We start from the raw sequence: 12,301 nt of genomic DNA on the forward strand, positions 1-12,301 counted from the left end.
AGCTCTATCTAGAAGATGCATTCTTTTGCCTAAAGTTAAGCTCTCAAAGCCAGCCTATTTTTGCCTTTAAATGGAAAGATCCTGAGACGGGATTCTCAGGACAACTCACTTGGACAAAGCTACCACAGGGATTCAAAAACTCCCCCACCTTGTTCAACGAAGCCTTGCATCAGGACTTGGCAGAATTCGGAGTTGGCCATCCGGACCTCGTTCTCCTGCAGTACATGGATGATTTGCTCATAGCGGCTAAGACAGAACAGGATTGTGTAAAAGGTACGGGGGCCCTGCTCGAGAGACTGGGAGGACTGGGGTATAGGGCCTCCGCCAAAAAGGCCCAAATAGGCCAGAGACGAGTGACCTATCTGGGATATCTCCTGGAAGGAGGCCAGAGGTGGCTGACGGAGGGCCGCAAAAAGGCTGTAGCCCTGATCCCAGCACCCACTAGTGCCAGAGGGCTACGAGAGTTCCTCGGCAGTGCTGGGTTCTGCCACCTCTGGGTACCCGGGTTTGCAGAGCTGGCGGCTCCCCTATATCCTCTCACGAAATCCAACACCCCCTACCACTGGGGAAAGGAGCAACAATTGGCTTTTGACAAAATAAAAAGGGCCTTATTGACCGCCCCTGCCCTGAGCCTCCCAGATGTAACCAAGCCATTTGCGCTATATGCTGATGAACACCAAGGAATACCCAAAGGGGTCCTAACTCAGAAACTGGGACCCTGGAAAAGGCCCGTGGCATACTTTTCAAAAGAAAATTAGACAGAGTGGCTGCAGGATGGCCCCCATGTCTCCGAATAATAGTGGCTGTGGCAGTCCTGGTAAAAGACTCAGATAAGTTGGCCTTCAGCCAACCCCTCACTGTGGTGGCCCCCCCATGCCATAGAGACAGTCATCCGCCAGCCCCCTGATCGATGGCTCTCAAACGCCGGGTCACCCATTATCAGGCCATGTTACTGAATTCCGAGCGGATACGGTTCGGAACGGCTACATCCCTAAACCCGGCCACCTTGCTTCCAGAAGCCGAGTCCCCCTCCCTGGTAATGCATGATTGCCACCAGATCCTAGCTGAGGTCCATGGCACCAGAAGGGACTTGACGGACCAGCCTTTGCCAGATGCTGAAGCAACCTGGTACACCGAGGGGAGTAGCTTTCTATGAAATGGTGAACGTAAAGCCGGGGCGGCCGTGGTAGATAATTCACTGTCCGGGGCATCAGCAAGGCAACGACCCAGTAGCAGAGGGGAACAGGATGGCCGATGAAACAGCACGGGCCGCTGCACTAGGCCCACAGGAGGATGGACAGAAGCCTTCCTCACCAAACGAGAAACTGCCCAGGTGGTTGTCAAGAAAATCCTAGAAGAAATTTTCCCCTGGTTTGGACTGCCCAAGGTAATAGGGTCGGACAACAGCCCTGCCTTTGTCTCCCAGGTAAGTCAGTTGGTGGCCAGATTACTGGGGATAAATTAAAAATTACATTGTGCATACAGACCCCAGAGCTCAGGGCAGGTAGAAAGAATAAATAGAACAATTAAAGAGACCCTAACCAAATTGACATTGGAGACTGGCACTAGAGACTGGGTCCAACTCCTCCCTATGGTTCTGTTCCGAGTCCGGAACACTCCCGCGCGCCATGGGCTAACTCCTTACGAGCTTCTCTATGGAGGTCCCCCACCAGTAACGGACTTGCTAGATTCTGCTATTGACCCTCTTGCTAACACTCCCGGTTTACAGGACAGGCTAAAGGCGCTCCAGATTATCCAGCGCCAGATCTGGAAACCCCTTGCGGCTGTCTACCGCCCCGGAGACACAACCGACCCACACCCGTTCCAGATCGGTGACTCCGTCTACATCAGGAAACATCAGTCCAGGACGCTTGAGCCCCACTGGAAGGGCCCATACACTGTACTACTGACCACCCCAACCGCCTTAAAGGTAGACGGCATTGCTGCTTGGGTCCACGCCTGACACATCAAGCGCGCCCCATCAACGAGCACCGCTGACGCCAGCCAGGCGGACCGGACGAGCCACTCCAATGGAAGCTCCACTGCACCCAAAACCCGCTCAAGATAAGACTTTCAAAAAATTGTTCAATGACAGTTGTTATATTCCTACCTCTCCTAGCGCTCTTCACCTCCGCCAAAGGTGACCCTCATGCCCTCAAAAGGTTAACCTGGCAGGTACTAACGTCTGGGGGTGACGAGGTCTGGTCTATAACTAAGACCGCCCCTATGGGAACCTGGTGGCCTAACCTATATCCTGACCTATGCAAGCTAACCATAGGGGCCCCTAGCCCATGGGACCTAGAGGGATACTTGGACACCTCTAGAGCCCCTAACCGAGAAAGCCCTCCAGGGCGACTGGGATTAGACCCATGGGGAGGATGTGGCACGCCTGACAGAAGGGCCATGCTCAGCACTCTTCCCTTTTATGTCTGTCCCGGGTACCACAGAGATCGCAGGCTAAATCCCACCTGTGGAGGAGGGGAATACTTCTATTGTAAAAATTGGGGGTGCGAGACTAGGGAGACACAGGATGAGAGGCCCTCCTCCTCCTGGGATTACATCACTGTCAAGGCTAACTATACTCACCCGGGGTTACCAGGAACTCTGCAATACTACCGCCCCGATTTTAGGGACTGACTCTTACCTGGAGCCCCAGCCGGGAACTTGGTGGGCATGCAACAAAGTCCTCACCCCCTGTGTGTCAGCTAAGGTTCTAAATAGCTCAAACGACTTCTGTGTCATGGTGCAGATCATACCCAGGGTGTTCTATCACCCTGCTGAAACTCTAGAAAATCAGTATAATGAACATCCCACCCGTTTTTGGCGCGAACCTGTCTCCCTAACCCTAGCCGTTATGTTGGGACTAGGGGTCGCTACTGGGGTGGGTACTGGCGCAGCTGCTCTGATCCAGGGCTCACGATGTTATATAGAACTCCAGGCAGCTGTAGAGGAGGATCTACGGGCACTGGAGCAGTCCGTTTCTAAGTTAGAACAGTCCCTCACCTCACTCTCAGAAGTAGGACTCCAAAACAGGAGAGGCTTGGATTTACTATTCCTGAAAGAGGGAGGACTGTGCAGCCCTAGGAGAAAAATGCTGTTTCTATGCAGGCCATTCTGGAGTCATCAGAGACTCCATGGCCAAACTCAGGGAAAGGTTAAATAAAAGACAAAGGGACCGGGAGGCCCAGCAGGGCTGGTTTGAAAGCTGGTTTAATCAGTCTCCCTGGTTAACCACCCTAATCTCTACCATTATGGGCCCTCTAGTTATCCTGCTCTAGCTGCTAACTTTCAGCCCCTGAGTCCTCAACTGGCCGCTCCATTTCGTCCGAGAAAGATTGTCTATTACCCAAGCTCTGGTATTAACTCAGCAATGTCGGGCCCTCCAAACTGAAGAAATAAATGTTCCCTAAGATTTTAAGGTTAAAATCAGCCCAAACAAGAGGAGGGAATGAAGAAACCTCCCCCCTTGTAAGTAGGGCCAGCCCTAATCCAGAGGCAGCCCATCCAGGCATCTTCCTGAAATTTTAGCAACTAAAAGCATTCTGTTTACAATAAGAAAACCATTTCCCCCCACACCCTGATTGGAATGTCCCTGAATAGGTTCATGTTGACCCTCTGTGAAATCAATAACCTGAATGCTATGCAACTCCCGAGGTTCTTTTGTCTTTAAGCGGTTTTTTTTTCCTTTTGCCTTTAAAAGATACCTGTAATTGCTAATCGGAGCTCTCTTCCTCTTCGGAGGCGGAGAGCCCGTTTGCGCAAACGTCCAATAAACCCTCTTGCTAATTGCAAAAAATAAAAAAATAAAAAAAAAAAATAAAAGACAGCCACCGTTACAGAAATTTTTAAATGGACTATTTGACAATTTATACAATAAGTGAAGAAAACTGACAAAAGAACAGGTCAGTGATCACCCAACACAAAAAGACAGGTTAACATATGTGGCCAAAGGATCAGTGCGTATCATCCACCACCTTCTCGTAACCTCCTGGCTGTTTTTTTTTTTTTTTTTTTTTTTGATGGGGAGGGAGAAAGCAGGGGTAACACAAAGGCAGGTTGATTCAAACTAATCCTATTAAGTATATTATTTTATACTTCTTTCTAAAATTACTGTGTAAACAGAACATGTATTAATATAGCTCATGCAATTCTAGTTTTCTACTGCAGGTCAGGAATCCAACAAGGTAATGCTCAGATTGAGGCAAATGCTGGAAGTAAGTGCCCTGAAGACTATCTGCTCCAATCATGAACTGCACTAACTGAGCAATTATTTCAAAATATGAACCAGATATAAAAGAACAAAAACAGAAAAAATATCTAATTGAAAAAACATGTAGTAGACACAAATGGATTAGGTCAACATTACCTACTTACAAATTAGACCAAATCAGAGAAAATGCTCAACTTTCCGGGGAATCAATTTCAGTTCTGGTTGTGCCACTTAATTGGAGCAAGATCCTAAGTGCGTCAATTCGTGCAAGGATGATTTCAAAATCGATTTACAATATTATCTCAGACCCCATAGCTAAGGATCTAAGGATCTTCTATAAGAACTCAAGGTGAGGGAAAATGTGATTTGATAAATAAAAGGATGCTGCTCCTCACACACCCCCAGGCGACCAGCAGTCAGCCTACATCACACTTCAAGCTCTAATGATTTAAGAATTAGAACCTCCTTTCCCCTCTTATTCCACAATACTTGACCTGGCCTCCAAAATATAAAATGCAACCTGCGTTTCTTCATGGCACCAAGTGGCTAATACCTAGGTATATGAAGGATTTACTTTAAAGTTGATTAAAGAGAACATCAATTCATTATAGAAAATAAACAGAAATAACATGCTTGATTCACACAGGTTTGACGGACTTTTTGGTTACCTAGTAAATTGCAGACTGGCTCCCATTAGTGGTCCATAGAATGCTCTGCATTTGGGCTAGAAACCAGATTAAGTTAAATCAAGCCTTTATTTCAACAGTACAAACTATGTTTATTTGTGTGTAAAGTGCCAGTTTTATATAAAAATCGGTACGTAAACTTAAAAATCTGCTTTGAAGCACAGAGGCTGACACCGCCCAAGGGCCTTAGAGTAACTGATTAATCGTGCTAGATCAGACTCACTTGAGTCCCCACACTTTTGAGACCTGACTGCCACCGAGAGCCACTGTGAAGTCAGTGGACAGCCAGCCTGCCCGCAAAAGCCAAACACAGCCAATATCTTTCATTAAGAATCCGAGTAGCTTTTTGTCTATGCTTCTTTCTGGGTGAGACGACTAGCATTAACTGATCAACAGGCTTGCTTATGAGGTAGCTACACAGTTTTAACAATACTATTAATGAACGTTATGGATGATTCATGGTGTAGCTGGTTTGATACACTTCAAGTAGCTGATTTTTTTTTTTTTTTTTTTGGATGAGAAAGGGGGAAAAATCAGCAAAGAGCACATCTTCATTCTCTTAGAAGTCAGCATCCAAGGTAAAAGAATTCTCTGTTGGACTTGACATCACTCCTATCCTCTGATACTCGCCTACTCTCTTCTCAAAGAAGTTAGTCTTCCCTTCCAGTGAAATATTCTCCATAAAGTCAAATGGATTTTCTACTCTGAAAACCTTGCTAAAACCGAGCTCCAGCATAAGTCGGTCTGCCACGAATTCAATATACTGCTTCATTAACGTGCAATTCATCCCAATGAGCTTCACTGGCAAGGCCTCCGTGAGGAACTCCTGTTCTATCCTAACGGCATTGATAATTTATTTCCTTCACCCTCTGCTCTGAAGGTTTGTGGACCAGGTGTTTGAACATCAGGCAGGCAAAGTCACAGTGTAAACCCTCATCTCTGCTAATAAGTTCATTGGAAAACGTAAGGCCAGGCATCAGGCCCCGTTTCTTGAGCCAGAATATCGACGCAAAAGAACCTGAAAAGAAGATTCCTTCCATGGCAGCAAAGGCCACAACCCGTTCTCCATAGGTAGCTTCTTTGTCCCCAATCCAATGCAAGGCCCAATCTGCCTTCTTCTTTACACAAGGCATCGTCTCGATGGCATTGAAGAGAAATTCCCTTTCTTTGGAATCTTTAATAGAAGTGTCAATGAGGAGACTATACATCTCAGAGTGGATGTTTTCCATGGCAATTTGGAAGACATAGAAACAGCGGGCTTCTGTAATCTGAACTTCTTGGCTAAACCACTCCACCAAGTACTTGTTTCTACTTTTTAGCTATTGTAATAATACTGCAATGAACATTGGCATACAAATATTTATTCAAGTCCCTGTTTTTAACTCTTTACTGTATATACCTACAAAAGGAATGGTTGAGTCATACAGCAACTTTATGTTTTGCTTTTTGAGGAACCACTGAACTGTTTCCATAGTGGCCGCACCATTTTACATCACTACCAGCAATGGATGAAGCTTCCAATTTCTCTACATCCTTGCCAATGGTTGTTATTTTCCTTTTTTGACAATAGGCATATAAATGAGTGTGAGGAATGGTGTCTTATTGTGGTTTTCATTTACATTTCCCTAATGATCAGTGATGTTGAGCATCTTTTCATGTGCTTATTGGTCATCTGTATTTCTTCTTTGGAGAATTTCCTATTCAAGTTCTTTGCCCATTTTTTAATTGGGTTGTTTTTTATTGTTGAGTTGTAGGAATTACTTTATTAATATTAAATTAATATCAAATATAATGCCTCACCAGATATGTGATCTGCAAATATATTTTCCCATTCTGTAGGTTGGTTTTTCACTTTCTTGATTATGTCCTTTGATGCACAAATTTTCTTTTTTTTTGATGAAATCCAATTTATTTATTTTTTCTTTTGTTGCTCACACTTTTGGTGTCATACTTAAGAATCCATTGCCAAATTCAAGGTCATGAAGACTTAACCCTATTTCCTTGTAAGAGTTTTATGGTTTTAGTGCTTATGGTTAGTTCACTTACTCATTTTGAGTTAATTTTTATATAATATGTAAGGTGGGGGTCCAACTTCATTCTTTTTACATGTGGAAATCCAGTTGTCCTAGCACTTTTTGTTAAAGAAACTGGTCTTTTACCATTAAATGGACTTGGCACCCTTGTCAAAAATCAATTGGCCATAGATTCATGGGTTTATTTCTGAACTCTCAGTTCTATTCTATTGGTCCATCTGTCTATCTTTATGATAGTACCATATTATTTTGATTATTGTAGCTTTATAGTAAGCTTTGAAATCAAGAAATGTGAATCCTCTTACTAGTCTTCCTTTTAAGACTGTTTTGGCTATTTAAGGCCCCTTGCAATTCTATATAAATTTGAAGACTGGCTTTTCTGTTTCTACAAAAAAGGTGGTTGGAAGTTTTGATGGAGATTGTATTGAATCTGTAGATGCTTTGAGTACTATTTCCATCATAACAATATTAAGTCTTGCCACCCATGAACATGGGTGTCTTTCCATTCCTTTAAGTCTTTAGTTTCTTTCAGCAATGTTTTGTAGTTTTCGGTGGATAGGTCTTTCACTTTTTGTTTAAACTTATTCCTAGGTATTCCTTTTATTTATCCTCTCCTTTTAATTGACTTGAAATCCTCCCCCATTGTAATTACTAGACTATCATGTATCCAAAGTGCCTAACACATAGCAGACATTGAACAAATGCTAACTGGATATTAGAATCTCCAAAATTATAGGCTCTTGGAACTTACGGAAACAAACACTAATGCTTTCTCAAAATGAGGAATGATGTTCAGAGAGGCTAAGTGAATTACTCTCAAAAGGACAGTTAGCTTGTGGTAGAACCAGAAATTCGTATCTCCTGAGAATTTTCTGTGAATCAAACCGTAATCATTATTTGCCAAGATTCTGTCTGCTGGAGTAAATAAATGGATGTGTTTATGAACTTGGGTGCTTATGTGTGGATTTGGAGGTTTTTCACCTTCTAATTCTCTACTCTCTGAAATGAATCTTAAATAATTGGGGTACCTACAAAAGTAGCTTACATTTAAGACCAAAGAATAATGAAATGAATAGTGTCTGTATTTCACAAATGAGGTTATTCAAATGGACATGTAGCTGAGTTAATGATTACTTGGAGATATGAGGGTGTCCCATATGAAAGTCTTTATGAGTGTGTGTGTGTGTGTGTGCGTGTGTGTGTGTGTGTGTGTTAGATGAGATGGCTGAATGTCACCGTTTTGGAAATGAATTTAGCCCATTAGAGCTTTCCATGCTGAGAACAGATGATCTTCTACTAGACTTTATTTCCTAAGGAAGTTTTTTTCATTATAGAATTATGTCCACTTAGAGAAAAAAATGGAGAAAAGAGAAAAGATATGATAAGAACTGTGTCTTTGTTAATAAACTAAGGCATTCCTTGATGTGTGTGTGTGTGTGTGTGTGTGTGTGTGTGTGTGTGTGTTTTCTTAAAAAAAGAACTGCTTATTAGCTCTTTGGCTCTCTGCTGAGATAAGGGTCAATCAGCCTGGAACAATGTTTAGTCTTGCTTTATTCTGGCCCTTTTCCAAAGTTGGTCAGACCCTCTGTTACTCTCTTACCTCTCCTGATATAGGATCCTCCAAGGACCTCCCAAAGATGGTCAATAGTCATGGATCTGAGAATTGTCTCTGAGTCAATGGTGCAAGACCAACAATTCTCTGGCTCTGGAATTTGGGAGCTGTGGAAGAGAATTGTTAGTGCCTACTCAATAGCCTTTTCCTTATTAATAGCTCCCCAATTTTGTTGTGGGCAATAAGGTACTTAGGAAAAACAAACAGAAAGCTCCAAATGAACAAAAACTACATTTCCCATTTTTCCTTGCAGCTAGAGATTATCACTCACCCAGCTCTGAATTAGGCATAAGCAAAAGTTTTTGGATGGGGCTTTCAGTAAAGATCTTTAAAATGAAGTTGGCAGCTAACAAATGCCTTTTGCCCTGTGTACTCTGTCCTTCTTCCTGGCTGAATTCTAGAAGTAATGTTAGAAGCCCTCTTATAACTATGGCAGCCGTAAGGGAAAGGTTAAGATGTCACAGAGGTATAAATACGGATATCACTTTGCTGCTGCACCAGTGCTCACTATCATCTACCTCTTTTTACACAAGAAAAACCCCTAATTTGTTTAAGCCATTGGCCTTGGAGTCTCCTCAACCAGCGGCCCAACTGAATTCTCACTGATACAGAAGCTTCAAGATGAAATAATTTGAGCCAATGGACTTCTACATTGGTACTTCTACATCTTGTTGGTAAATTATATTTAGAGTAAATATTATAAAGGAATTCTAGGTGGCCAACATAACAGTGGTGGTATAAATCTGAATCTCCCACCTTACTCCCCCACAGAAAACACAAAGAACAAGATCAAATAACACTATATAATGCCTATGTCTTCACAATAACTAGAAAACATAGAATGTCTAAATTTCAAATTAACTGTAAATAGAAAAACAAACACTGAACCCCAGCAAGCTGCCCCCACATTCCTGATGCAAGTCCCTCTCAGAGAAACAAAGTATGAGAAAAACTGTACAGAATATAGAAAAGGGGAGCTAGTGGTGGACTTAAGATTGATCTAAAACCACCACCTGAAAGAGGAAGTCCACCCTAATTTTGAAAATACTGAAAAAACGTGCTGGTAGATCAGAACACTTACAACAGGAAAGGTACTTAGCCACGTGTGTGAGGTGCAAGGAGGCAGTCTTGGGAAGATAAAGTTTTGGGCAGAGGGGTGAAAATACCGTAGAGGTGACTCTCAGAAATTATGCACAATAAATAAGACGTGAGGGGCAAATTTAGGAACCTATCAGATCCTCTAGCCCTCTAAAATGGAAGTAAATAAATAAATAAATAAATTGAAGGAAGCATAATCTCTTTTCCTATAATTCCTCTTCCATAAATAATAATTAATTAATCATTAAAAAGAAAAAAGAAAATCATACTTTACTACACTGACAGAAGAGGGCACTCTTGATCCAGAAATCTTTCAACCACCCCACACCATTCAGCCCTGTCCATGGAAATGCAGATCAGTCTTCATCCAAGCAAAATCATTAAAATAAAAATAAAAATAAAAGGAATCTAAAAAACAAATCAACTAAATAAATAAAGGAATCCAAACAATTCAACTCATTAAAAACTCCTCTTGCAAATAATGGCAAAGTGGGAGAAAACTCACCAACTGTCCAAACTGAATTATATATTCTCAAGCAAGTATTTGGGAATATGAGAAATGTCTTGAATCATGAATTCAAAAACTATGTACAGGAACAGACGAAAATCCAGGAAGAAATGAGATGAGAGTTGACTGAACTCAGGAAAGAAACAGAATAAGCATTACACTGTGTTACCTATAAGATTTGAGAATACTAAGATATTTTATATATGTACATACATATACATCCATCCTTCAGGGTACATTCTGGTGATTTCTCCACTGTTTAGCTTTTCAGAATTCATCCTGGTTGGGCATGACCTTTGAGACATGCAATAAATTGTGTCTGCTATTATTGCTGTTATCATCATTATTGGCAATTGATTGCTTAAGAACAGCAGGGGAGGGGAGGGAATCCTAAGAAATATGTCCAGGGCAAAATTGTAGAGTTTATCATACTCTAGTGCCCACTGAGGCGTAGGCTTGACTTTACGGATGAGAAGACTGAGATTTAGGGAGGTTTTCAGAGTGGCCTGAAGCTGTTGGTGACAGGGCAATGGAAAAAGCCTTCCTTTCCTCCTCTCTCCTCTTTTCTTCCTCTTGCTTCAGAAGAAAAAAAGGACTGCCTCCTCTCTGAATCCACCTTCCAACACCCTCCAGATGCTAGGACCTCATCCTTTAAAGCAGGATCTCTCTTTTATATTCACTTTCTCCTTTTCCTCTGACCCATCACCCCAAACTGAAGCTAAGTTGGTTTAAGCATCCAACTCCTGATTTTGGCTCGGGTCATGATCTCAGGGTCATGGGATTGAGCCCTGTGTTGTCCTCTGTGCTCAGCACAGAGTTTGCTTGAGAGTCTCTCCCTCTCCCTCTCCCATAGCCCCTCCCCTGCTCATGCACACACACTCTCTCTCTAAAATAAATAAAAATAAAATCTTTAAAACTTCCAAAAGTGAACAATACTACAATACTAGCTATCAGTTCTTCCCCCTACTCACTCCTAAAACTCTTACTCTCTGTTTCTCACCTCATTCTCTCTGAAAACTATCTTGTTCAACAACCATTAGCTACTCTCTTTTAGACACTCTTATTCTCTGCCTTCTTGGATCCACAATCTTCTTTCTCTAGGCAATTCTACAACTAGTCATTCTCCTTTTCTGGCTTGTCTTCCTCTTACATGTAAGCATTACCGAAGGTTCTCCACTACCTTCCTTTTCTGCCCTCACAGCTACAAATTGCAAATAAACCTTTCCAGGCTCATCAACTTCTTGGGTGCCTCTCCCAAGTGACCTACTAGACATCATCCCTGGGTTCCAGGAGGTACCTGGAGCTCAACATGTCTGAATCTAAATTTTGTAGCTTCTTCAATTCTGGACCTCCTCCCAATCTCCAATCCAGCCTCAAGTGGCTCATATCATCCTTTCCTCTATCTTCCGCACTAAACCATTCACAAATTCAACTAAAAACACTGAATATTTAGTACATGCAGGCACTGGTTATGGGACTGGGGCTAGAAAGTGAATAAACACACTTTCTACAATTGTGCTTAAAGACTCAGTGAAAACCTGTCCAATGAGCATATACAACTTTCCTTCCATCCTCACTGTCATCCTTTTCACCTCCATTGTCACCCTTCAAGATCAAATTAGCATCACCTCTTTCCTACACTAATAAATCAGCCCCTCTGAAACCCAGCCTTAGTTGAGTTGAGTTGATCTCTGTACTCCTTGTACATTTTTTTAGTTTAACATATCTAGTCCTGTTTCGATGTTTCCCTCTAGATAGAATGTTCCCCTTGATCTCTCCATGATATGCCTTATCTGTCTTTTAAGGCCCATTTCAAATTCCAGGCACTCTTTGATGCTTTCCTTGACTTCCTGAGATGGGGTTATCTTCCTCTGAACTCATGCGGACTTGCTCTCTGTACCTATGCCTTGCCAGCCAGGCCTCTTGCCTAAGCTGCTTGCCCTACAAATTATGATTAGAATGCAGAAACCTGCTTTATGTGATAGGAACGTACATCAGGATTGAGCCCTGATCAACTGAGTGATCAACTTCAAGAGTAATTATTCCACCATTAGTTTATTTATATGATTTTTTTTTTTCTGGAGATTTGACTACTACCAGAGAAGCTGAATGTGGTAGGGTCGCTTTTGTCTAGTGCCTCAAAGGAAATAATGT

At 42.4% G+C, this 12,301-nt stretch overlaps 1 protein-coding gene across 1 annotated transcript; it reads right to left on the reverse strand.

Moving 5' to 3' along the window:
- Nucleotides 1–5,455: 5,455 nt before the first annotated feature.
- Nucleotides 5,456–6,368, reverse strand: LOC121480811 (ribonucleoside-diphosphate reductase subunit M2-like). The gene is given in 3 exon segments (XM_041737730.1): nucleotides 5,456–5,749; nucleotides 5,751–6,215; nucleotides 6,300–6,368. Coding segments are annotated over 3 exon segments (828 nt in total).
- Between the last annotated feature and the right edge of the window lie 5,933 nt (nucleotides 6,369–12,301).

Source organism: Vulpes lagopus, chromosome 22 (genome assembly GCF_018345385.1).
Source record: "Vulpes lagopus strain Blue_001 chromosome 22, ASM1834538v1, whole genome shotgun sequence".
NCBI classification, from domain to species: domain Eukaryota; kingdom Metazoa; phylum Chordata; class Mammalia; order Carnivora; family Canidae; genus Vulpes; species Vulpes lagopus.